Source organism: Momordica charantia, assembly GCF_013281855.1.
Source record: "Momordica charantia cultivar OHB3-1 chromosome 4 unlocalized genomic scaffold, Mcharantia_2.0 BLBB01000004.1, whole genome shotgun sequence".
In the NCBI taxonomy this organism is placed as follows: domain Eukaryota; kingdom Viridiplantae; phylum Streptophyta; class Magnoliopsida; order Cucurbitales; family Cucurbitaceae; genus Momordica; species Momordica charantia.
In genome coordinates this window covers 23,570,045-23,595,936 of record NW_028275162.1, presented here as the reverse complement: position 1 = coordinate 23,595,936, position 25,892 = coordinate 23,570,045, and the positions used below count along the sequence as shown (strand labels likewise).

Genomic DNA, 25,892 nt, shown 5'->3' with positions numbered 1-25,892 from the left:
AGTATGATCATCAAAATTAACAAAAGCTGAACCGTTTTGATTTGGTTTAAGGGAACTGGATTCCTCGGTGTACAAAATGGAAAACCCAAAAATATTCAATTTGGTTATTTATTATTATTATTATTTTTATTTTTATTTTTTGTTGGAGAAAAGCCAAACGAATGGGTCTTATCTATAATCTATAATGTTCTGTAAAACTACAAAAATTTCCCTTTGCTTATATTTATTAATTCAGTGGCCCAATCCAGTAGGAAGGAAAAAAAGCCCAATCCAGTAAGAAGGAAAAAAGCCCAATCCAATTCGGTTGTCCATTCTCATAAACCGAGACCATTTGTTTGGTTATAGGTTTGGGCAAAACCCGACAAACTCTGATTATTTTAAGAATTAATTAGAAAATTAAGAAAGTAAGAAAGGCCGAAAGGGAAGAGAGAAGGGGTTGGAGTGGAGCCCAAGCCATACATAGCTATACTAAGAACCACTGTGTTCGCTCGTTCCTGCATTTCTCTTTGCGATTCAACTGTCTCTTCTCTCAGGTCTGAATTTCATCCTTCGATCTTCAAAAGTTCAGTTCATCTTGTATCTGCGATTGCTTTCTATTAGGGTTTTGGGACGGAATTGCGTTTATTTGATATTGATTTTGGTCGGGATGAACCTAAACATTCTCGATTTTTTACTATATCAGGAAGATTTTCATACTTCGTTCCGGGAAAGCTTTAGTTGCGGACCTGATGTCGGTGCGTTTCTCCTCCTAGCATTATTGCTCTGCTGCTGAAAGTTTTAGTTAGTATGTAGTTCATATCTTGTGGTGTTGGATTGTCATTGCAGATCTTTGAGTATAATGGAAGTGCCGTAGTCGCGATGGTGGGGAAGAATTGCTTTGCCATCGCCAGCGACCGTAGGCTTGGAGTTCAGCTGCAGACTGTGGCCACAGATTTCCAGAAAATTTACAGGATTCATGATAAGCTATTTCTCGGCCTTTCGGGCCTCGGAACCGATGCTCAGACACTGTATGTATCTGTGGTAGAGTCGTTAGGTTTAATCTCCCATTGCTTAACTCCTTCTGCCCTTGAAATGAAGGTATCAACGGATTGTCTATCAGCACAAACTGTACCAGCTCCGAGAAGAGAGGGACATGAAGCCTGAGACATTTGCTAGCCTGGTCTCAGCTCGTCTTTATGAGAAAAGGTTGGACCCCACGACTCGGTTTTTCTTTTCCTCTCTTTGAGTGGTTTTAATTACACATGCTCTCTCCTTTTCCGCCTTGATTAAAAAACATAGTTGAGATTTCTTTAGGAATTGCATGAGTTTCTTTTTTGTGTGTATATTCTTCTGCAAATGTGACCCTTGTGTGTTGGTGTAAGACTGTATAAGCTGACTTAATAGCGATATTGGATTGCACTAAGAGTCACTCGAGATGTGTGAACCTTCGATGCATTGTAGTATAGATATCTAGTCGAAGCGTGTATATGGAATTGGTATTTGTCCAACTGACTGGCAAGATATTTTATACTTTGAAATAGGATTACTAGTTGGATAGTTGAGACGTGGATGAACTTATGAACTGTATTGAATCAAATGTCTCAATCACCCAGTTCTGAGTGTCTGTCCTAGCTTGAAGGCAGTAAAAAACTGTTGTGGCATAATCGCAATGAAACAGAATTGGTAAAATTAAACCTTCCTCCTATGAAATCATTAGTTTGTAAGTTTGCTTTTAGTGCATGCCATGACTATACCAAAAGCTTAAGCACTATATCCAAGATTCAAATACTTCAAATATAGTCTAACGAAGTGGACCACAGTGCCAAACTAAACTGTTGTCTCGGTGACCTTACTTCAATTTAAATTAATACAATATGCAGAAGAGAACTGGCCATGAACTCGTGTTATGATTGGCTTGGAAATTAGTATCCCCCTGAATTTATTTGTTCTATAGGTTTATTTGGCCATCCATGGATCCTGAAGAGATGGTTCTTTAAGGTGCAACCCCCCCCCCCCCCAAACACACACACAAAAGGATTGGAGTGATAACTTTTGTTTGACTCTCTCTCTATCTCTTATAAAGTTTGAAATCGGATATGAAGGTGAGATTAAAAAAACTCAGATATCCTTTTTATTATCTGTAGATTTGGTCCATACTTCTGCCAGCCTGTAATTGCTGGATTAAGTGACGAAGACAAGCCCTTTATTTGCACGATGGACTCCATTGGAGCCAAGTAAATACTCTCTCTTTTTTTCTTTCTATGTCTATTCTCAACCTTTAGCTTTCTTTTGATTTGAAATTGCACTTAAATTAGTTAGATGGGTTTCTTACTTTCCTTTAATTACAAAATGTGCATCAGACTTGAAGTTGCAGTCTCTGCAACACATTATAATGTTAATTCTCATGGTTTAATGAAATCTGATTTTTGGGGTAGAATAGTTTGTAGGTGTTGGGAATACCATATGTAAAACTAATATGTTGTCAAATTGATCATTCCCAGAGAGCTTGCTAAAGATTTTGTTGTTTCTGGCACGGCATCAGAGTCCCTTTATGGTGCTTGTGAGGCAATGTTTAAACCTGACATGGTATGTTGCTATAATCCATTTACATATGCTTTGTAATCATATTTGGGATTCTAAATTGTTTTGCATTGAGGGAGAAAAATATGCCAAAGTTGCTTGTTTTCTTAATTTTTGAGATTTATTAATCTACCATTCCAATTGGGAGGGTTGGTTTCAGGTCGGGTCAGGTCAGGTCCGTTTTTCAACCGAACTGGTACTTACAATTGAAAATAAAATAATCAGAATAAACGATCTGCTGCTTAGAAGGGCTAAAACTTAGCCCACTGAACTGAAAGTTAGTGGTTAGTCATAGAGTGCTGAACACTGTGTTAGGCCCCCGATTGTGCATACAAATGTTAGGAAGGGTAAGATGGGGAATTGAAGGGTAGGCGGGGTATTGAAGGGTAGGAAGGGAATTTTAATTTAAAGTTAGTTAGAATAGGGCTAGTACGGATGGGGGAAATGGCACTATGTAAGGGGCCCCTTGGGATTGAGGAGGTCAGTCTTTCTCTGTGTAAGGAATAACATTGGCTATAGGGAGAGTTCCCAGACCTCTCGAATTGGCTGGTTTTTGTCAGCCCTTGGGCAACTTGCTTTTGAATATCAAGGAATAGTGAGGAGATACCTCACACACCGTGGCTTTGGCATACAAAAGAAGAATAAATGAAAATGTACACTGATGTAAAAACATATACCCAGAATCCAGAATCATAAAAGAAAAATGAACAAGCATATGCCCGTAAAAGGAAGAGATAGAGAAATAAGTGCACGTGTGTGTGAGAGAGAGTATAGTAGGAAAAAAGAAGGTTTCGGCTACACGTACACCATTACCTCTGGGACTGGAAGAACAGATTAGGGAGGACCAAATTATGTCTTCAAGTTGGAGGAGGCAAATCAGAGAGAATCATTGAATAAAGAGAGAATCAGAGAGAATCATTGAATAAAGAGAGGATGAGAAACGAAGATAATTGTTTGCCTATAGTTAGTGACTTAAATTCTGTATACAAGTCGACTGTGAAGAAGAGATGAAGTGACGTAGAAATCTGCGACTCACGAGAAGAAATCAAGGAGGAAGAGAAGAGAGAACAGAACGAGAGTAAGATATTGAGGTGAAGTTTCTGTAGAGGAGATGGCCAACTTGTCTGAGTTAGAGTATCTGAATGGTTAAACATTTATAGAAAAGTGGCACTGGGCAGTTTTATAATCAGGCGGTTGGATTGACAGTTAGAGGCTTTCTCCTTGGTTGGAAAACATGAAACATTTGAACCTCCAACCTTCCTTTCAACCGACTTACCAAATTTGGTTTTGGTTGGTTTCCCTTGTTTTTTTGATTTCGTCTTGCACCTTTAGTTATCCACTTGTAGGCATTGCTTGTGCAGAGAGCATAGAAAGACAATCACGATAGTCTTGCAGTTTTATAATCTTGTGGAATTGTGCAGTTCAAAGGAATACAGCTAGAGCCCTCTTTTGGAATCTTTGGATGGAAAGAAACAATATAATTTTAGGATAAGTCTTCTTCTTTTAAAAACTTTTGTAATACAGTTCAGTTACACACTTCTTGGTGGTGTTATAGGCATAGAAAACTCTTTTGTAATTACAGCCTCTCATCGGTTTTGCAAGATTGGAGAGCTTTTCTTCATTAGTTCGTGGGAGGGGGAGCCTTCTTCCCCCTGCCCTTAGGCTGTTTTTTTTGTGGCTCTGTGCCTTCTGTCTATAAAATGTTTCTTATCTAAAAAAAAATAATCTTGTTAGAATGGAAAGGCACTGTAGTTGTTTCTTATATGATTGTGCGAAGAGCTGCAAATGATGCTCAAATATGACATCTTAATAGAAGATATATTCTTATTTGGGGAAAAAATCCCGTCATAGTTTTTCTGTGCAAGTGCTCTTACCACATAGTTAACTCTGTCAATTCAATTTTCTATTGTCCAGGAACCAGAGGAATTATTTGAAACCATCTCTCAAGCGCTGCTGTCTTCTGTGGATCGGGACTGTTTGAGCGGATGGGGAGGGCATGTCTATGTTGTGTAAGCCACATATACATATTCTTAGACCTTGCTATTAGATGTTGCTTTTGAGTTTTGCCGAGCACTTAGCATAATTACCTTGGATGAAATAATAATAGTTGTATTAGAAACTGGATGGTCTTTTTGTTTAAAGTTGTGCAATTAATTAACTGTTTTGTAGGTACGCATTATTTAGTCTCCCATTTACCTTTCCAATCTTCTTGATGTTTTCCAATGCACTACCACCCATTCAGTCTATGCTGGATCGTTTTTTATTTGCTCTAGTTAATAATTTGTACCATTATGGATGCCCTTGGATAATTGGATCCACATTCCAAAAGTGTCTCTTTTATTAACCCAATGAATTTTTCTTTCCTTTCTGCCTTACTTTTACCATTTTTTCCTTTCACCTTTCATATTTCTACACCTTTCTTGTCTTCCACTATATATTTGTGATTGAAATTATTCTATCATATGTGTCTTGTTGCAGTACACCGACCGAAGTAAAAGAGAGAATCTTGAAGGGACGAATGGATTGATCTTTCTTCTGATGCATGAAAGACGACTTGTTCAATGAGGGTACTTCCAATTAGACTGCAGCCACGGGCATTGGATGGAGTTCGTGAGTAAAATGCAAGAATATTTTCATGTTGTGCTGAAACTTGTAATCTGCTTTATATATTTGACATGGAATTCGCTTTATCTAGATCTGTCAACATGAAACATGGTTTATGAATCGAAATGTGCCTCCTTGTTGCAAAATTGATTAACTTACCAATTATTCTGTGATGGTAACTTTGCTTATGCACATCCTTTAATTATGATTGGAATTACATTTTGCATCACTTGTACCACATTATATTCTGTCTTGTCAAAACATCATCCATTGAATTGGTTCTCGCACAGCTTCAGCATGAACTAAGGTTATCGACGATGAGAGATCGTCGTGGAATTGCCGAGAGGCAAGGTAAGGATTGCAAGTGTTTTGCTATCTGAATTGTAGGGGGGATGGAGGCATAAATTAATGTTACTTGACATATTTAACTTCCCATTTCTTTGCACAAAACCTGCCTTCTGTGCAAAGAAAACTTAGAACCCATCCTCCGAAGATATATGGGAGGATTTCTAGGCTGAAGAACTCGAACAAGGTGTGAATCTAGAATATTGAAATGCCCTTTAGAGTTGGTTTCCAGTTGCCTTCTAGGAAAGTTGTCTCTCAATCAAGAAACCAGCAAAGAAAACTTCCTCATATATCCTGATCGATGGCTCCTGTGTTGCATTGTTCCTGAAGATTTTGTTCATTTGTTATGGAAGAGCAAGAGGATAAACAACCTCCCCAAAGGATTTCTCTTGCTTATGTGGAACAGGTGAACTCTGACTTTATCATGGCCTTGGCAATGCAGCAGCAGGAGCACGAGAGGGCCTATACGATGCTTGAGACCATCGAAAGTGACAGTGACGAAGACGAAAGTTTTGATTCCAACAGCAACACTGGTCTCGACACCTATGATCCCTTGCAAAGCCAAGAATTTCATTCCCGGTGGGATTTTCTTGCAGACGACGAGGAAACTACCGATGAAGATATGGACGAAGATGTAGATGAAGATGAGTTGGATGATTTCGATTTGGACGAGCTAACTTACGAGGAGTTGGTTGCATTAGGAGAGTTCATTGGAGAAGAAAAGAGGGGCCTACCTATGAACGAAATACCCTCGTGCCTGCACTCAGGCAAGTTTCGAACAATCGAAAACAAAAGTGGAATGGATCGGTGTGTGATTTGCCAAGTTGAATATGAAGATGGTGAAGAATTGGCTGCTCTTCCTTGTGAGCATCCATACCATTCAGAGTGTATAAGCAAATGGCTTCAAATCAAAAGGGTCTGTCCAATATGTGGCACAGAAGTTTCATCCCCCAAGGCCAAGGCTTCTTAAAATGCATAATCTCTTCATAAATTGATTATTGATGATAATTCAATAATATAATATTCATGATTTATTCATTAATTGAAAGGGATATGAACATACCGAACTTCACGAAGAAGATAGGGACCTTTCTTTCTTCATATTTCGATTTTTCGATGCAAATATCTCATTCTAAAGGAAACCTTTTGGCTTAATTCTATTTCAAATTGTTTATTCTGCAACTATTGTGATTAAGTCATTATTTTTTAAGTTATTTAAATCATTGGTCTCAAATTTTAGGCAACTAATATATTCATTTGTAATTATTTCAAAGTATCATAATTTTTTTTAATCATACTTATTATCATATATCTAATATCATTCAACATATGTATGCATCCTCTATAGTTATATTTGTTATAGGTGAAATTATCATATTAAGTTGTCAAATAAATGGGGTCAATCCACCCGATTTGATTACTCGACCGAGCAAAAGTTGGATTCCTGTTTAAGAAAAATAATTATTTTTTTTAGTAAATGTAGGGGTGAAGCGTCGAACTCACAACCTCTTGATTGAAGATTTGTATCAATTATTGATAAATTATAATAGCTTTAACCGTTTAAACAATTGAAAAACATATCAAAAAAATCAAGTAAGTAATACTACTGTATAAAAAACGAGCTAATTATTTAACACAACATAGTGTCATGTCGGATCTCGATTGGATAACGTTAAAATTACGGGAAAAAAAGCATTAACAATAAATTAAAAAGGAAAAAGAAGAAAAACCCAATACTTAATAAACAATAATATATATTGGGTAGGGACCGACGAGAGCAATGACGGCAGAGAACATAGAGCGGCGCCGCCCCTAAGAGATCGACAAAATTTAGGGCGAGAATTGTAGTCAGTGCAAAAAAATAATAATAAAAACATAAAGAAAATAAATAAATAATAAAATTTCAGAATGTGCTACAATTCACTTGGACAAAAATGAGAGAGAGAGAGGAGAGAGAAAAGTCAGAAATGGTTGTCTTTTCTGGACACAACTGGAATTTGATGGGGACATTAGTTTTGCAGCCAAGTTTAAGGTTTTCACATTATATTTATTTTATTTTATTGATCAATTTTTGAGTTATAAAGTTATAATCCCATTGATTTTTGTTATATAGTTGTTTCTTGTTTGTTCCCCACTCATATTGTTCGAGCGTCAATAAAATCATATACGTAATAATTTAATATATGAAAGATAAATAATAATAATCGTGGATGGAGACATTGGAAACTTCACTCTTTCGTTGTTTTGTTTGTGCGGCCATCAATTTGCAACTTTTTCTTTTTTTTTCGTCTCTTTCTTTGTTAAATGTTCATTTTAACTTTTATTTATTTAGTCCCTTTTTTAAAATTAATTAATTATGGACATGAACTTTAAATTACGTTTCTATTTAGTTTATATTGTTGACTTATGTGATATTTTATTAAATAAAATTTTATATTAGTTAATGTAGTAAATAGTTGGATGTACTTGAGGCCGTTTTTTCCTAGGAATCCGAGATTCACATACGACGAACATCTAGATTTCCATGTTTGTTTTGTGGGAATGTAGGATACTCGAAAATTTTGAGATGTCCAGATATCCTAGGATGCTCATATGAGAGGCATCTTATGAGTTTTGTATGTCATTTTGAAACACGACTTTTCAAAATTCTCGTGTCGAGGACATCCGTTTCTTACATTTTTACCCTTCATTTTTTTCTCGATAATTTTAAAGCAACATTTTTTTACAATTAATATACCTATGATATTTTTTTCTTAAAAAAATATAATGTGATAATAGGATAAATAAATTTCACCAAATATTACATAAATTATATGATTGTCGTCTTGAAAAACTATTAAAGTTGAAATGAAATTTATATTAAGTTAATATGAATTAATTTGTTCTATGAAATAACATATATAAAAAAATAAAAATATTAAATTAATTAAAACAAGTCTATTATATTAAATGAGTTTATAAATTATATAAACATGGTATTTTTGGAACATTTTACAATTTTAACACATTCTCGAGAATAAATCCCGTAAAACAAATGTGGCTATCAAAATATTCTCGAATATCCTTATAAATTTTACTATGAAACAAATATGGTAATCTAAAGATGCCGAACATCTAAAATTTTGAGCATTTAAAATTTCATGCATCTATAAATATTTGGCATCTATCTTCCCGAAAAACAAACAGTCTCTTTAAGATTAAGATTAAGGTTGAGAGATAAAAGATGGTAACTGATTTTTTTTTTCCTCTTTTGGCAAATTTTATCCAAAAATTATGTCCATCCCACTAGCTAAACTTTTTTCTTAATGGACAATGCACATCAGCATTTTAATAATCTCCTTGACAAAGACTAAATAGACGTATAATTCAAAATTTGAGGGTTTAATAATTAATTATAGTGTTTCTAAAGTTTAAAATCTGGATGTTAAAGAATACTTGAAGTGAGGGACTAAGAGTATGTTTTGATTAATTTCCTAAGTAATTTTAGACGGTAAAAAGTGTTTTCTTTTTTTCAAATAGAGATCAAAATTGTCAATTTTTTAAAATTACATAACTTTTAAGAGTAAAAAACAATCAAATATTTAAATTCAATTATTTTATAGATAATAATATTTTAAGGAAATCTTTTGAGGATTGAGAAAGGGAAAGCTAATGGACAAGTCTTGGAAATTTGGAGGCAAACCTAACACCTTTCTAACTTCATATAGGCGTGGTTGCAAAATAGTCCAAATTTTGTATTCAATAATAATAACAATCTTTCAACTTCCAAAGCTTAACCAGTGAAGATGCATGCATCTATTTCCATGTTTTTGTGTCCTTTTCTTCTCATTCTTATCTCTACCAAATTCTTTTTCTACGTTTGGTTCTTTTAGCTAGGCCTCAGAAGTCTCTACTCGACAACACAAAGACAAGAAGCTCGAGTACGATAGAATAGTAAATAAAGCCTATCGCAAAAAGATTCAAGGTAGATTGAGAAGCTAATAATCTCTTTGGATTCAAGTAGAAGGAGATAAATAGGAACGAAATGAAATGAGGCGTTTTCTTGCCAGTTTCATTTATGTTTGGTAATAAAATAAGACCCAAGATTCCTTCCTAGAATTCAAATCTAAAATAATAAGGATTGAATTGAAGATATCTAATAAAGACACAGTTTAACCGTAAAAGGGCCATGTAATCATTTTTTTATGAACTTTTCAAGCTAAACAATTGGTCGAGGCTAATAAAATTTTAAGATAGAAATTGACAATTAATTTGGTATTTTAATAATATATTTTTTTATATGTAAATTTGAATTCACAGTCTTACTGTTTTAATAACTTATAATTATGTTTAAATGGACTATTTTAAAATTTTTTACGATAATTATGAAAATGAGTGTTTTGAAGTCAAACCTGGAAAAATAACCATTACTGTTTTTGTCCACATTAATGCGAAAAGTAGTGTTTTTTTCATTTTTTTTAAATTTTTTTAATAATAAAGTTGGGTTAGAAATTTGAGTTTGTTTCAGATTGGGGCGGCCACTATCGGAACTCATAGTCATTAATTATTATCCTTCACCCCCAAGAAATCTTCTCGGACACACATATTCCATAAGGCATCTTGTGGGCTCCACCAAGTGGTTGACCTAAACCAATAAAAGGATTTACTCAACCCATTACAAACTACAACTTATATTTCTTATATGAATATAATATATTATAAATCATACCGTATTGTAAAATAATAATTTTACAAAATTTGTAACCACCACGTTAATAAATTAAAACACACTTGAACACGTTTTCTACCCTATTTTTTGTAACGTGTACTTTTTTTTTACTTCTGAACACAGGAGGACTCGAACTTGAATCTTGGGTGTCAACACCCAAACCTCTTGCCACTGTACCAATCTCCGAGGGAAAAAAATGGACTCAATTTTTCAGGGTGAAAAGTAAGAACTGGATAAAAGAAAGCTTTTAAATGTTAAATCGAAATTCTAAATCAATTTTGGCGGCCAAGTAAATATTTTTCGCTTGACCACTTGCGAGAATTTGATTCGAAATATTTGTCCATTTTTTTATTTTTATATATTGTTTTTATGAAGATACTACATGTCAATTTTTAATTGATAAAACAACAGGGGGAATATACCTGCCTTTTTTTAACCTTAAAATAATAATAGAAAGATGATGATCATCCATTAATAAATCTTTATTGGAATTTAGAAAAGAAAAATACCGATAAAGATGAAGGTGAAGTTCGAGGAAGGTCTGCCCCAGCACAATGACGGCAGCGGCTGACGAGGAATTGGTGGGCTGACGTGTACTTCAAAGCCACCGTTAAAAAGTCGACTAAATAACCAATAAACTAGAACCAGCGTTGAACCCCGCGATTTATGCCAATTCCACGGCGGTTTTTTGGTCCAACTCTTTCACTGAAACTATTCAATTAAAATATCAATTAATTCCCATATCCACCCTGGTCCATGGCGCGGCTCGAGGTATTAACCAGCCAAATTTTTTATCAATATTCCACTAACAATTACCAAAAATAAATAAATAAATAAAATAATAGTGTTGTTCAACTAAAACTAAATAAACAAATAATATTAGTGTTATTTAGTCAAAACTATTTTGGTGATCAAGTGAACCATATAAATATAAGTAGACTAAATGTATGTTTGAGTTTTTATATTTTTAAATTCTTCTTTATATTTTAACTTTTTTTTCAATTGTAATATTTTGGCCCGTGGATATATTAAATACGACTAGAAATAAGTGTAGATAGTATAATGTTTAAGAAATGAAAAAAAAAATAGATGAGGAATTAAGCACGGAGGAAAAGTTTTTTTTCTAATTTCTAAAAAGTTGATAAGAATTTCGACATTTTATCTTATTTAGTAGTTAGATTCCTTCTTTATATCCACCTATGTCTTTAGGCGGCTCGTGGTATTAACCAAACAAAATATGTTATCAATATTCGACTAACTACACACTTATAAAAATTATTATTTAAGTATTGAATTAATATTAGTATTATATTTGTTAAAACTGTTATGATAATGAAGTTAAAGGATTACAATATGAGATATAAAAATAAAAATGGGTAGAGTATTAAAATGTAGTTCATAAACTTTTAAACCATGTTTATTATTGCTATTATTTTGTCTCGTAATAGATTATCTAAATACTCATCTCAAGTAGTTTCAATATATATTCACGTCAACATTTGAAGCTACCGTTAAAAGAAAAATATTTTTTTAAAATTGATAAAAATAAATATTTTGAAAATTTGGCGATGAAAAAGAGAATAAACCTAAAAACTAAACAATCAAATGGTATATTTTAGAACTTCAATCACCAAAAATCTTAAAACTTGGTAGAAATTGGTAGAAACTAAAAATGCTATTGAAACCATATTAATAAAAAAATTAATTTAAAAATATGGAAAAATTAATCGATAAGTTTAAACATTTAATTTAAAAGAAGAGAGTCTTCAGAAGAAAAAAAAACCAAAAAAAAAATAAAAAAAAGAGAGAGAAAAGAGAAAAAACGAATATCGGCCGATTTTGTTTTTAATACTTTTAATAATAAAATTGAGATCGCAGTTCAGAACACATTTTTCCGCAGTTATTTGAGTAATGGGAATCTGCGGGTAGTGCTTTAATCCAAAACAAATTGCGTAAGCAATGACAAAATCACCTCCATGCGTGTCCATTGGTCGCCCATGCACTTCACGTCCTCATCCGCCACGTGTCATGGCGGCCGTTTCTTTCCTTCGTCGACATTCACAGCCGTCATCTCCCACGTGTTTCTTTTTACTATTCTACAACTCTCTCCCCGCCACGTATCCATCCCCAACCCCTATAAATCCCCTCCCCATCCTTGGTTTCTACGTTTGAAACGCCGCCGTAGCTCACAGCGCTCACACAGAGAGAAGAAGAAGAAGAAGAAACAGAGCTTCGAAACCAGAAGAGAGATTCAGAGGGATAGAAAAACCCTAAATTGTTCAGAAATGACGGCCGAGTTGACCCAGTTGCCGCCGGGTTTCCGATTCCATCCGACCGACGAGGAGCTCGTCGTGCACTATCTCTGCCGGAGATGTGCGTCACAGCCGATTGCCGTTCCGATCATCGCCGAGATCGATCTCTATAAATTCGATCCTTGGGACCTTCCTGGTAATTACTCAAGAAATTCGAATTATAAATGGAACAATTTTGATTGAGAAAATAGAAATTGAGTTCGATCTCACCGTTGATTTGTTGTGTGATTGGATTCTACAGAAATGGCTTTGCACGGAGAGAAAGAGTGGTATTTCTTTTCGCCGAGGGACCGGAAGTACCCGAACGGTTCGCGGCCGAACCGGGCGGCTGGATCGGGCTATTGGAAGGCGACTGGAGCCGATAAGCCGATTGGCCACCCGAAGCCGGTTGGAATCAAGAAAGCGTTGGTGTTTTACGCCGGGAAAGCCCCGAGAGGAGAGAAAACCAATTGGATTATGCACGAGTACCGGCTCGCCGACGTCGACCGGTCGGCTCGCAGCAACAAGAACAGCCTCAGGGTAATCCCCGTTACATACTGATGGATTTACAATTAATTAGATAATCGCGAATCGAAAAGTTGATTCAATTCGACGGTTGTGATTTTGCAGCTTGACGATTGGGTGCTCTGCCGGATATACAACAAGAAGGGCGTAATCGAGAAGCGCCATCACGTCGCCGTCAATCGGTTCACGAACGCCTTTGAAGAAGAGGAAGAGGACGAGAAGCCGAAGATACTGACGAGTCGCGGCGGCGCCGGCGCGCTTATGACGGCAGCCACGACGGCGCCGGCGACGATTGCGGTGGACGACTACATACATTTCGATACATCAGATTCGATACCGCGATTGCACCCGGATTCCAGCTGTTCGGAGCACGTGGTGTCGCCGGAGTTCACGACGAGCGAGGTTCAGAGCGAGCCAAAATGGAAGGAATTGGACAATACCCTAAATTTTCGATATAATTACATCGATACCTCACTGGACCACGAGTTTGCCGCACAGTTTCAGGGCGGTAATCAGATGTCGCCGCTGCAGGATATGTTCATGTACCTGCAGAAGCCCTTTTGATTGACCCGCGTCTGATTCTGATCAAAATTAAATCTTCAATTTACTGACAGTCGTTGATGGTAACTCAATCGGACGGTCGCACGAGACTGAAAGTCTATGAGTGCGCCACGTATATAGAGAGAGAAAAAAGATTAAAAAAAACAACATACTGGGAGAGACAGACTGTAGTTTGTTATTGTAGTGGGCCCGGGCTGTGGGGTCCACTTGTTGATTTAGATCAGACGGGCGATGTTTAATCAGGCATTACTTGTAGTATAGCCTATGATTACTATTGGAACATTCAATGTGGAGAGCCTTCAAAGCTCCTGTATTTTGTAGCTAATTATAGTTCTGTTTATATTTTGAAATTTCCTTCATTGTAAGTGTTTCTTTCCCTCCCCAATTTACATATTCTTATTCGTTTATATTAATTTATTTCATTTGGACTTAAAATATAGATCAATACTAAAAGTTTTCCAGACATTTTTCTTGATAAAAAATTTTCCAATCAAATCAATCTTAATAACATTATTAAATTTAATAACAAAAGGCTAATTCGTTACTTAAGATTATAGTTAGAATGTAAAATTTGTAACTTGTAAAAAGACAAATTTAAAAAAAACATAAATTTACATTATATATTTAATATTTTCTTATGTTAGAAGTATTTTATACGTGCGGACATAAATTTACACATTTTCAAAGTAATTGTCATAAACTATCATTCAATCTCTATAAAACCCAATGACTAAAATATCCGTCGATACTAAAATATCCGTCGATACTAAAAGATCAATCGATATCTCGTATGAAAATAAATGCAATAAATTTTTTAAATTCATAATTATCTGAAATGTATTTTTTAAATTTTTTAAATTTACAAGAATATCGTAAAATTGAAATCTAGATGTCAACACCCAGACACACACACACACACAGATATATATATATATATATATATATATATATATATATATATATATATATATATATATTAATGCTGGATCAAACCTATCCGCGTGTAACACATTTACAACAAAAAAAAAAAACATGCAAGGAATCAAATGTCTTAATCAATGCAATATTGATAATAATCCTGCCAAATTTCAAAATTCAAATCTCCCAGCCTCAATAGCATAGTTGTAAAATATATATAGAGAGAGAGGCCGATGATAGTGCTGGAGGAATTTTTTGTTAAATATAAATAAAAAAATTCAAACCTAAACTTCTATAGGCTAAATACTCGAGTATAAAGCTTAAGAAATGATTAATAGCTAAAAAAATCCATGTTTATCTATAAGCATACTATTATTTTGTCACGTGCTTTTATTTCTTATTTTTAATGGAAGTAATATCCAAAGGGGAGTAAAATATCAAACGCCTGTTAGAATCGCCAACCCACAAGAAGAAAGAGGGAAGAAAAAATATATTCTAAAGCTAACAAAAATACACAATAAACAATTTCTGCACGCATGAGAACAAAAAATGGGTGGTTGTAGAGATCTACTGTTATAGATAAGCATGTGCCGAAATATTGGAAGTGAACCATTCCACCAAGAACAAAAAAATACTTTAAATGTTATCTGACCCTTCTTTGTGGACTTTCTCAAAGTTTAAAAGTTTTTACATTCACAGAACATCAATGTCAGCATATACTTTTTTCCACCAAAAGCTGGAAGTCAAATGAAGAACATGTTCGTACCTAATCAATGCACACGGGCAACAGATGGTTGGTGAGCAAAACGTGATACTCTGGACCTAAATTTCCTACTCTGCGCCGCCAACGAGTGCAGATCTAGCTCGAGTAAAAGATGAGATGAGTGATCCGAGTTGCAATTTGTCATTGCATCCAAAACTCATCCTGTACCTACAAATGGCACCCAATCAAACTGGTTAATTCAGACACTTCAAAAAACTCAATTTATATTCTCCAATCATGGATTTTTTTTTTTTAATCCAAGTGGCCGACTAGCTTGCGGGCACCTCAATTTATTTCACGAGACAACCCCTGACTTGATACATTTGATTGTTAAGAAAGCTGGTAAGATATTAAATCTAAAGTAGGTGGCTACCGTAGTCTAAGCTCATCACCTCAATTTATTTCACAAGACAACTCTTGGCCTTGATACATTTGATTGCTAAAAAAACTAGTAAGATATTAAATCTGATGTAAGTGGCTACCATAGTCTAGGCTCATTCTCTCTAAGTCATATACTTTCTTTCACCGGCTCCAAGGACTATTAGGTTAACCCACGATGTTTGAATTACATACAATACTTGGTGAAAAGAATGTCATGGCAATTCATTATCATCTTTAGGTCTTTGAAAACCTCTAAACCTATTCAAATCCATCAGTGGAGCAGATTCATTGTACAGTTGGGCGAGGTTACAACTTACAAGCAATCCTAGTATATGCTAATAAGCCAAATCTCTTTCAACGAATTGGTTGGTCGTGATTATGTTCAACGCTTTGTTAGAAAGAATTCTATGTTTTAAGTCCAGCAGTTGATCAGGCTTTTTCCAAGTTGAAAAGATAAGATCAGAAGATAACGTCAAATCATGAAACAATTTCCCTCATCTTTATCCATAAAGGAAACTGCAAGCATAATTCTATGGTAGTGCACATAAAGGTAATACAGCTGGAGAAATACATCCTTCTATTCATTGAACTAAAAGATACAACAGAACTTTTGGCTTACAAAAGTAGAATTAGATGAGTAAGAATGTTTTAGAAGTTAGATTAGGAAACTTAGATTCCCTTGTCCTTTTCCGCTTAGTATGTCCTAATACTTCTGTCAACTTAGGAAGCTGCTGCCTACCCACAAAAAGAAACCCCAATTGTTTTTTGTTTTTACCTTTCAATATATTTATGGTAGAATATATGCTGAACAAGACAAATAAGATGGAATCATGGAATGGTGGACATCAACATCAAAGAGTTGAGTATTTTTCTATGTTTGTTCAAGTTGATAACGGTGCCATTATTTTGTGCATTATACATATTTCTACAGATAATAAACTTCACAAGAAATTATATAAAGTGAAGAGATTGATGCATACTCTATATCAGCCAGATCATTAATCAACTGAACTCTTACATCCGATGGCATCTTGATCCTAAAAACAAACCTGCATGAATTGAACGGTTGGGAAAGTCGAGCAAATATCATCACTCAGAAATCATACAGAATGAGATGAAGCACTCACATAGTGACTTCTCTAACTATATCAACCAAAGCCAATCCTTTTCTGGTCTTCATTTCAGATATTCCTGAAAAAAGGATCAATAAGAATAAATAAAACTGACGAAATACAACAAAATAATTGGAAAGTTTTAGAGAATTATATACGCTTAAAACTGTCAGCAAATGGTTCATTCAGCAGCCAAAATGATATTTGCTCAATGTCTTTGGGCATTGGGTTTCCTGTGCATAGGTATACAGCTTCTTCAGTAATTTGCTGAGAAGCCATATGCGTTGACTACATAAAAATGGAAAATATGAAGAAAGTTGTCAGTATTACAAAGTAACAGCTACATAACACATGTAAATGTCATCTATCAATCTACATAGTCCAATGCGTTATAAAAAAAATGTTTACATGCACCGCAACCAGTGCTGAGTGCATGTTGATTTAAGGGTGCATTAAGATCAAAATATGAAGATTTAAGAGTGCATTATGACCTCTCTTATTCACATTTTGATTATTTTTCATAGAACTAACAGAACAAAGGAATTGAACCAGGGTTTGTAGATCATTATCCCTCCAGTCATTTGAATTATTTTCCTTTTCTTTGTTGCCTTTGAAATCAAACCTCAATACTATGAAACATTTTTGTCAACATGTTCTACTTCCCTTTTTTTATAACCGGGAGTCGGAGGTTTGCTCCACTATACCCGAGGCACCCCCGCCCACCAATTCTATGAACTTCTACACATGGAAATCTTAAGAATGCTATAGAAAGTTTAAGCTCTTGAAACTTCTTCCAAATGTTCAAGTAATGATGAACGTGTATCTCTACAGTCTAGAACTGTTACTAGTTAACAAGGTGAGGGTGAAAATGGAGAGGGGAAAAACCACTTTAACGGTGATTATGAACAGGAAATCACACTCTTAATCTTTAATACAGGGGAAATTTGACCTGCATCTCATATCACTGACATGGTATGTTTAGAGTCCTATTTTTTAGTACAACATGTGGGGGTGGGGGATCGAACTCACAATCTCATGGTTAGAGATATATGTCAATTACCATTGAGCTATGTTTAGAGTCCTATTTATACTTCCATATATGTTAATTCTAATAAATTAAGTCGTCATTTTATTCTGACCTAATAGCTACTGCAATGCCACCAATGCCAGAAAATAGTAAGAACTCTGACCTGAAGAATGTTTAGAGCCTTTCTCATATCACCATTGCAAAGTCGAACAAGAGCTGCTAAGCCACTCTCAGTGACGTCCAACCTGATTGCCATTCAGGTATAGAGCATTAGACAGAAGTTCAAGTGTCATGGCACAACATTGATTCTTAAAATTATTATAGAGAGAGAGAGAGGAACAATCCAGTAGAAAACCTTCAAACAATATAGAGATCCAACTGACGTCACCTCCAAAAAGAACCTGGGTTCAATGAATTACATGTTTCTTTTCTAGGACAAAAAGTAGAACAGAACGTCCCATAGAAACTTCAAGTGTAATAGGCATTACATTTCCATTGAATAATAAGAAAAAGTTCAATGAACTCTACTTCAAATTTCCCTAGTTAACTGGGTATTTGAAGAGATCACGAGAGACAGAAATTGTGCATTCTAGCCCCACTATTTACAAAGCTAGAATGATAGATTGAATTTTATATCGGAATCTGAAATTAAGGCAATTACCATTACTCATCAATATCACATAGAAGCCAAATCAATGAAGGTGTTGTATGTTTGCTAGTCATACGCAAATGTAAGCAACAAAGAGATTTATGTATGTAGTGCAAGTGAAACAAAGGAGACTTCGTACCTCTCAGCTTCAATAACATATCTGAGTCGTTCAGTGACATTAAAATTATCAAGGGGAGCAAATCGAAAACGGGTACACCTCGATTGTAATGCTGGAATAATCTTATTGACGTGATTACAGATAAGGGCAAACCTTGTATTTTTCGTATATTTCTCAATCACTGCATGAAGAAAAATTTAGCAATAATAGGCATATGGTACAGTAGCTCGATGAAAGATGGAGAGAAAGATGAGAGCAACAGCATATAAAAGAGACCTCTACGTAAAGCAAACTGTGCATCTTTAGTCATGGCATCTGCCTCGTCCAACAGTACCAATTTTACAGATGCTTTTGCCCTGCAAATTTAAATGTTTTAAAGTACATAAAAAATGGATTGTATCAAGATGTGCATCTATAAGCAATCGACCGAGACCAACAAATTGTCAGTAAGACACTTAAAACGAATGGTTTACCCTGATCTATATACACATTACACTGATGGACCATCATATGGATCAAAATGAAATAGTTTTGAAGTTTGCTCACTGCTTACAGAGTGATTGATGGCTACATGTAATATACTACATATGAACCTCTGAAACATACTCCCAAAGTCATAGAGAGTATCTTGTAAAATTTAGACTGATTGGCCAGGAAAGCAAGTGGGAAACTGAGTGAAAGAGAGTTAAACATACCCAAATGAAAAGCTTTGGGTACTTGCAAAATCTTGGATCTGCTGTCTCACAACATCTATCCCTCTATCATCTGAGGCGTTTAGCTCCAATATCATGTTATGGAAATTCGTTCCATAAAGCTTGCGCGCAACCGCTAGAATAGTTGATGTCTTGCCAGTTCCAGGAGGGCCGTACAACAGGAGATGTGGCAGCCTATTCTCACTGGTCAGCTTGTCAACTATTTAACATCCCACGCGACAGAAGGAAAACCAGAAGATAGTAAAAATAAGAACATACGAATAGAAATATCAAACATGGGTCATGCAAAACCAATAAATGAATCGACAAACGTATAAATTCCCCGTCGTAAATCGTTCATAATCTAATCATACAACTACGAACGGGTCCCTACGTTCGGATTGAGCGTGGAAATAGAAGGAAATCGAACAGGTCCCTACGTTCGGATTGAGCGCGGAAATAGAAGGAAACTAATGAATGGACGGTGAAAGCGAGAACCCTAATGTATCGAGCAGTCTATCTTATGGAGTAGAAGCTTTACTGGTGTCAACAATGTCACGGTGAGCAGCAACATCGGCGAGAGACTTGGGCCGGAACTTCTCAACCCAGGGTATAGCTTTGCCGTCTGGTGCGGCGGCAGGACCAGCGACGTTTTTGCCCTTGACGGATTTCCCAGCTTCATTGTTGCCATGGTCGTCGTCAATATCCATGACGGCGATTGCTTCTGACATGGCTGAAAATTTTCGAAACTGGAACTGGAACTGGACCGAGCTGCTTCAGAGTCTGATTTTGCTCTCGGCGTCGCGGTGAGCGTGCGATCGGAGACTGGAGCTAGGCCGGCAGTGGATTTTTTTTCCCTCTCTTTTTTTTTTTATTCCAGTTAATTGGAAATGTGGCGCCAAACAGGTTTGGGGTAATTGACCGTAACCCCTTCGTCCCTGCTTCCTGAAATTTACTCTAGTTCAAGAATGGCAGGGTAGAGATGTAACATCAACCCTTTAAAAGGGTTAAATGTGCTTTATAACTAAAAATTATATCCTTATATTTTATACGTCGTTTCAATTTGGTTAAATTAAAATTTTGATTCTTATATTTAAGAGTAGTCTCAGTTTGAAGTGTTTTCTAAAATATCTGATGTGTAAATTTAAGAAATTGCAGATAAAAATCATTTCACACTCCTAACTATCAATATCTCAAATCTCAAATCTCAAATTCAAATTGGTACGATCCCAAGAAAGAAAATTAGATGATGGATTACCTTGTTAATGGAATACCATGAGATAAGGAAAACGAGTTTCCTATTCGAAGGTTTGAACACAAATAGGTTGATCCAACCCAACTTGAATCAATAATTGTGTGTCACCAAAAAGATGGAGATGAAACTCATAACCTATGTATGACACTTATTATATTGTACATGTAAATTTTAATTAAATGTGAACCATTCAATCATTGACAAAAACGTCTAATACTTTATTTAAACTAACTTAACCAACCTACCATCGACATAAATGTAGCTTAGCGATTGAGATATTTTATAATTTTATATAATTTAGCGGTTCAAATTATGATCCTACATCACTAGAGGGGTAAACAAATTGTGTACCACGATCCTTTGCTTACCCACCTTTAAACAGTTTTCCTTGCGATTCTTATATTTATTTATTTGTTTATTTATTTGTTAGATGATCATGTAAAATAATCAACATTGAGTTTATGGATTACACTTGCACGTTAATCAAAATTTTTCATGTGCATGTAAATTAATGACATGCTAGCTTTGACGATGTTTAAATACAGTTTACAAAACATACCTACACTACAAAATATATGTACGTGTATATATATAAGGCAAGTGTGAAATTCCAATTGGTTTTATATTATCAATAACATAATTCACCAATAATATCGTCACATATTAAAATTACACTACTTGTTGATGCGAAAATTTGTCTAAAGCAGGGAGGATGACCTATGATGTCGATACGAGCAACTTGATGCAAATTCCTTGAGAGGTATATGCAATAATAGGTGGGTCACTCTGACGTCAAAGTTAGTTAGAAATATGAGCTTAGACATATCAGCTTCAAACATATTTTTCATATATGGATTGACGCGTGAATGTGTATTTATAGTGGCCATCGTGGTAGCTACTTATCCCATCAAGGTATTTTTTTGCTCGCGCTAAGTTCCTCGTAAGGTCTCTCGATCCACGCACATTATCAGACCTTTCCCGCACCAAGATGGGAAACTCGAGCATCCTCATTCCTGTTAAACTTCTTGGACCGTCGGACTCGCCGATCTTGCCTAAACAGGTCGGCCTCTTGGAGTTTGTCTCCCAGAACTACCCAATTTTGAATTAAAAAAAAAATCAGAGAAAGAAAACTTGTTTTAGTTTGACACTACGTTATAATAAAAATAAATGTTAGATGAAAAAAATCAAATTATGGACAACCTGAAAAAACAGTTGATCGTGGCACAAGCGAATAAAATATGTTTAAAATAGTTTTTTTTTCCTTCATCTTTTCTTTTTTCTTTTTTCTTTTTTTTTTTTGAGAGTAATTGACCAATAAAAGACTCAGATGAGGTTTAAGAATCTGACAGATAATCTAATTAGGATTAATTGATTATATAGACTTTAAGTTTGTGGTATAGAATGCTTTCTAAAAAGTTTTTTTTTTGTAATTATTAGTACTTTTATAATAAATCCCTTTTTTAATTTTATTATTTCAAAAATATTTATATTTAATTACTTACAGATATTTATAGAATTTATATTATATTATTACTTCAATAAAGATATTAAAGTTACAAGAAGAGAAAAAAGGAAAAATATTACTTCTGTAGAGAGATCAATTAGTGAAAGAACATGGGTAGACCAAGATTGGTAAAATAAAGTGTACGTGAAGCTAAAGGATAATACTGATAAGATAAAATATGTAAATTAGCGAGAGAGATTACGAGTGAAGAAGGGAAAATAGTTCCCAAAAGTATATTAAGTGAGATTAGTTAAAAGAAACGAGAAAGTGCCCGTGGAGAAAAATTAGTTAGAAAATATTAGAAATTAGTGAGTAAAAATGTGTGTAAAGAGACGTTAGTGATATAGAGAGAAAGAAAAAAGTTAGTGAGTAAGAATTGACGAGGGAGCTATGAATTTAGAGATTAAGGAGGAGACTAAGGAGATAGAAGATGAGTAATCGAAAGACTAAGAAGATAGAAGACGAGTAATCGAGAGACTAAAAAGATAGAAAATGAGTAACCGAGGACATCGTGCTTTAGATTCTTCTTCCTCCCTCCTCTGTTTTCGTTTTCGTTTGGTTCATGGTGATTTTGAAGAACTTAAACATGATCAATTTCTATGCTTTCATTTTTACTGAGATTAAATTGGGAGAGGTAGTTAGATAACTTAAAAGTTCATTAGAGAACAAAGTAATAGTATCTTTTCTTGATGACTAATGGTACGATGTCAAACCGACTAATGGTACAATTTCAAGCCAAACTGAGCATACAATTTCAAAATACTAAGTCAAATTTTGGAGACTAAACAAGAAAAGGAAGAACTTTTGTTTTTAAAATACAATTTAAAAATTTGAATGCATTTTAAAGAAATGCGGTAAACACATATCGAATAAATGACTAACGAGAAAACAAACATAATTAAAAAAAACAAAAATAGAAACAAAGACAAAGTCATTATCAAATAAATATGAGTAGTTAAAATATCTAAATATTTACCTCCTTTATACTACATAGGTTCAAATTTTCATATTTGTGATAAGAATATTATGAGCTGCGACCCTCAGTTGATTCCGACGACCGACATAGGTCTTATGAGATCCGTCCACTATTAAGATAAAAATAGTCCTGCCTTTTCCCTTCTTTAATAGGAAAGTCCGCTGCCTTTTTAACATTTTTCTAAAGGCTCTTATGTGAAGCTAACATGGTTTCTATACATACAAGTATAGTCAAAGAAAGATGAGATGGTCATAGATTGCAGCGAGACTATCATAGGAAAGTAGAAAAATAGTCGAGACATTTATCTTTTTTTTTAATACAACAAATTAGGAGTATGGAGATCTGAATTTTCAACCTCAAGAAAATGAGTAAGTATCCATTAGCGCCGATCTATGTTTATGTTGGCTAGTCTGACACATTTGGTCGAAATATCTATTTTGAAAAAATGACAATGTAATTTTTTTAAAAAATCGAATCTGACTAATTTTTAGAAGTTTCATCCAAAACCAATTTACATACAAAGCCCTACGAGATATTTTGATTTTAGCCCATACTTCTATTAGAGCCCAGCCCATGTATTTAGCATATCGGCCCATCTTCAAGCCCATACAGCAGTGCAATTGACTCGAAACCCTAATATATTTCTTCCCCTTCCTCATAAATTCCTGCTCCCTTCCATATTGCCTTCTGCTGTGCACTCCCGCCGCCGCCCGCCGAACGTTTTCACCCACCGATCGGCTGCCGCCCTAAGAAGTTCTCCTCTAGCAGGAGCTCTCGTCTCGTCAAGATGGGTAAGTTGCAGACCAATTTTCAGATTGTTCTACAGATGTACATTTGTGACGTTGTTTTCCTTTTTGTTAACCTTGGAGGACTCTGTGATGAATAGGTATTTCTCGTGATTCTATGCACAAGAGGCGTGCCACTGGAGGCAAGAAGAAGGCGTGGAGGAAGAAGAGAAAGTAACTATCTCTGCTCGTATATAGATTAGTGCAATTTGATTCACCTATTTTTACTTCTAATTTCCCAAACTAGTTGCTAACTGTCACACAAAAGATTTATTGGTATCTAGTAGACAGTGGTAATTTTGTAGGTTTAGCTGGAACATTGATATTTTATTAGATTACGTAGTGATGACACTGGCTAGGGTTTGTCATTTGTTTTCTTTTCCAGTATGGAATAAGCAAGGTCAATTAATCTGCGTTAGGTATCTCATCTCCTCTGATAGATTGATGGTCTTTTTGTCTAAATTAATATATGCTGTCTTCGTATTTTCATGTTTAGTTAATGGTGTAATTTATCTTATTTACGGAGTAATGTAGTCTCTTCCAATGTTTGTTATTCTGCAGTTCAATTCTATAAATTTTTTATGCCTAAGTTGAAATGTAACCTTCTTTACCATGTATTTATGAGTTATTGATACTGAAACTTCAACTATTACGATTGAATTTCTTGCCAAGTGAAGATACAACTTCCATTTGCTGTGTTATTTTTTTGAAGTCATCTTGATGTTGTTTATTTCCCCTCCTTTGCCTGTAAAGGTATGAGCTCGGAAGGCAACCTGCCAACACCAAGTTATCCAGTGACAAGTCAATCAGGAGGATTAGGGTTCGTGGAGGCAATGTGAAGTGGCGTGCTTTTAGGCTTGATACTGGAAACTACTCGTGGGGTAGTGAGGCTGTGACTAGGAAGACCCGTATTCTTGATGTGGTGTACAATGCATCTAACAATGAGCTTGTTCGTACTCAAACTTTGGTGAAGAGTGCCATCATTCAGGTTGATGCTGCACCATTTAAGCAGTGGTATCTTCAGCACTATGGACTGGATATTGGACGGAAGAAGAAGACTGCAGCATCTGCTAAGAAGGAAGAGGTAGAACAAGCTTTGTAGATCAAGTGATTGATTTGGTTTATTCGAATTTCAAGTATTAGTTTTTTGAGGCATTCAAACTTTGTTTGATGGATTATGTTAATGGCATTTGTAGTCTCTACAGATAGTCTAATATAATACACTGCATGATGTCTAAGACAACTCCATTTTTATGGTTGATAGGAAGGTGATGCTGCTGCTGAGGAGGTGAAGAAAAGTAACCATGTCCAGCGCAAGCTGGAGAAGCGTCAACAGGATCGTAAGCTTGACCCACATATCGAAGAACAATTCAGCAGTGGTCGTTTGATGGCTTGTATCTCTTCAAGGCCAGGCCAATGTGGTCGAGCTGATGGGTAAGCAGTGTGCAGACTTTGATTTATGATTCTGATTCTTTTTGTTGTGCTCTTTCCAACTTGTTTGAGCAATGATTTTTGAGTAATTTTGATGAGGTTTATCAAATTTGTGGCAGATATATCTTGGAGGGCAAAGAACTCGAGTTCTACATGAAGAAGCTCCAGAAAAAGAAGGGAAAAGGAGCTGCTGCATAAGTTTCGTCGTTGAGATGATCTGCCCGGTTTCCCCTTCAATGATTCTGTCTGCCCATTTTCTTTTTTTCTCTAATGAAGACGATATGTTGTTGCAGCTAAGATGAAACAGTTATTTACGAACTCAATTTTGCTGGTATTAGTTGTTTAATTCAAATACTTTCTTTGATCCTTTTCGATTATAACAGTTTGTTTAGTAGCTCAGAGTTTTTAAGTGCCCTAATCTATTTATGTGTGCTTCCAATGGTGTCATTTGATTTGGTCTATTTGAAGTCCTATAATTTGGAAGATTGAACCACTCAAACAGGTACCGTTTAACCAATACAATTGAATCTGTTTCTCGATTTTCTGTTTTTGCTCGTTACCTGATTATTTCTCGATTTTCCTTCAGAGTTGTAAATATTTTTCTTCGAAGAACCACTGATGATTGAAATCCTATTTTATTGGTTCTTTTTCTTTTTTGGTGTATAACATTATTGCGTGCCTGTAATTT

The 25,892-nt window shown here is 35.2% G+C and overlaps 5 protein-coding genes across 5 annotated transcripts; 4 read left to right on the top strand and 1 right to left on the bottom strand.

Annotated features, from left to right (window-relative positions):
- The first annotated feature begins 382 nt into the window (after nucleotides 1-382).
- LOC111011884 (proteasome subunit beta type-3-A) lies at nucleotides 383-5,309 on the top strand. The gene is made up of 8 exons (XM_022285845.2): nucleotides 383-533; nucleotides 683-734; nucleotides 826-1,007; nucleotides 1,078-1,185; nucleotides 2,124-2,213; nucleotides 2,481-2,565; nucleotides 4,474-4,568; nucleotides 5,038-5,309. Exons 2-8 carry the CDS (start codon nucleotides 729-731, stop codon nucleotides 5,084-5,086), a joined length of 615 nt encoding a protein of 204 aa, XP_022141537.1. The 5' UTR covers nucleotides 383-533; nucleotides 683-728; the 3' UTR covers nucleotides 5,087-5,309.
- Nucleotides 5,310-5,452: 143 nt separating this feature from the next.
- Nucleotides 5,453-6,550, top strand: LOC111011883 (RING/U-box superfamily protein). The gene has a single exon (XM_022285844.2). The coding sequence runs from the start codon at nucleotides 5,855-5,857 to the stop codon at nucleotides 6,476-6,478; it is 624 nt and encodes a 207-aa protein (XP_022141536.1). The 5' UTR covers nucleotides 5,453-5,854; the 3' UTR covers nucleotides 6,479-6,550.
- Nucleotides 6,551-12,375: 5,825 nt separating this feature from the next.
- LOC148212042 (NAC domain-containing protein 2-like) lies at nucleotides 12,376-13,952 on the top strand. Its single transcript, XM_088122757.1, has 3 exons — nucleotides 12,376-12,664; nucleotides 12,770-13,047; nucleotides 13,138-13,952. The coding sequence occupies exons 1-3, from the start codon at nucleotides 12,502-12,504 to the stop codon at nucleotides 13,594-13,596; spliced, it is 900 nt and encodes a 299-aa protein (XP_087978883.1). The 5' UTR covers nucleotides 12,376-12,501; the 3' UTR covers nucleotides 13,597-13,952.
- A 1,098-nt stretch (nucleotides 13,953-15,050) lies between these two features.
- On the bottom strand, nucleotides 15,051-20,214 carry LOC111011822 (replication factor C subunit 3). Its single transcript, XM_022285720.2, has 9 exons — nucleotides 19,795-20,214; nucleotides 19,257-19,473; nucleotides 18,838-18,917; nucleotides 18,583-18,742; nucleotides 17,958-18,039; nucleotides 16,926-17,055; nucleotides 16,783-16,846; nucleotides 16,636-16,704; nucleotides 15,051-15,442 (listed from the first exon to the last, which is right to left on the bottom strand). The coding sequence occupies exons 1-9, from the start codon at nucleotides 19,982-19,984 to the stop codon at nucleotides 15,343-15,345; spliced, it is 1,092 nt and encodes a 363-aa protein (XP_022141412.1). The 5' UTR covers nucleotides 19,985-20,214; the 3' UTR covers nucleotides 15,051-15,342.
- Nucleotides 20,215-23,624: 3,410 nt separating this feature from the next.
- Nucleotides 23,625-25,598, top strand: LOC111011823 (small ribosomal subunit protein eS8). The gene is made up of 5 exons (XM_022285721.2): nucleotides 23,625-23,779; nucleotides 23,875-23,947; nucleotides 24,527-24,857; nucleotides 25,038-25,207; nucleotides 25,324-25,598. The coding sequence occupies exons 1-5, from the start codon at nucleotides 23,776-23,778 to the stop codon at nucleotides 25,400-25,402; spliced, it is 657 nt and encodes a 218-aa protein (XP_022141413.1). The 5' UTR covers nucleotides 23,625-23,775; the 3' UTR covers nucleotides 25,403-25,598.
- Nucleotides 25,599-25,892: the final 294 nt, after the last annotated feature.

Excerpts from the sequence above, each read along its gene's own strand:
- LOC111011884 (XM_022285845.2), top strand. Across the intron at positions 1,008-1,077 it reads GGAACCGATGCTCAGACACT|GTATCAACGGATTGTCTATC; the intron begins GTATGTATCTGT and ends CTTGAAATGAAG. Across the intron at positions 2,214-2,480 it reads ATGGACTCCATTGGAGCCAA|AGAGCTTGCTAAAGATTTTG; the intron begins GTAAATACTCTC and ends GATCATTCCCAG.
- LOC111011883 (XM_022285844.2), top strand. The coding sequence starts at position 5,855 with ATGGAAGAGCAAGAGGATAAACAACCTCCCCAAAGGATTTCTCTTGCT.
- LOC148212042 (XM_088122757.1), top strand. The coding sequence starts at position 12,502 with ATGACGGCCGAGTTGACCCAGTTGCCGCCGGGTTTCCGATTCCATCCG. Across the intron at positions 12,665-12,769 it reads CGATCCTTGGGACCTTCCTG|AAATGGCTTTGCACGGAGAG; the intron begins GTAATTACTCAA and ends TGGATTCTACAG. Across the intron at positions 13,048-13,137 it reads GCAACAAGAACAGCCTCAGG|CTTGACGATTGGGTGCTCTG; the intron begins GTAATCCCCGTT and ends GTGATTTTGCAG.
- LOC111011822 (XM_022285720.2), bottom strand. The coding sequence starts at position 19,984 with ATGTCAGAAGCAATCGCCGTCATGGATATTGACGACGACCATGGCAAC. Across the intron at positions 19,474-19,794 it reads CCGTGACATTGTTGACACCA|TTGACAAGCTGACCAGTGAG; the intron begins GTAAAGCTTCTA and ends GATGTTAAATAG. Across the intron at positions 17,056-17,957 it reads AGGCTCTAAACATTCTTCAG|TCAACGCATATGGCTTCTCA; the intron begins GTCAGAGTTCTT and ends ATTTTTATGTAG.
- LOC111011823 (XM_022285721.2), top strand. Across the intron at positions 23,948-24,526 it reads GCGTGGAGGAAGAAGAGAAA|GTATGAGCTCGGAAGGCAAC; the intron begins GTAACTATCTCT and ends TTGCCTGTAAAG. Across the intron at positions 24,858-25,037 it reads CATCTGCTAAGAAGGAAGAG|GAAGGTGATGCTGCTGCTGA; the intron begins GTAGAACAAGCT and ends TATGGTTGATAG.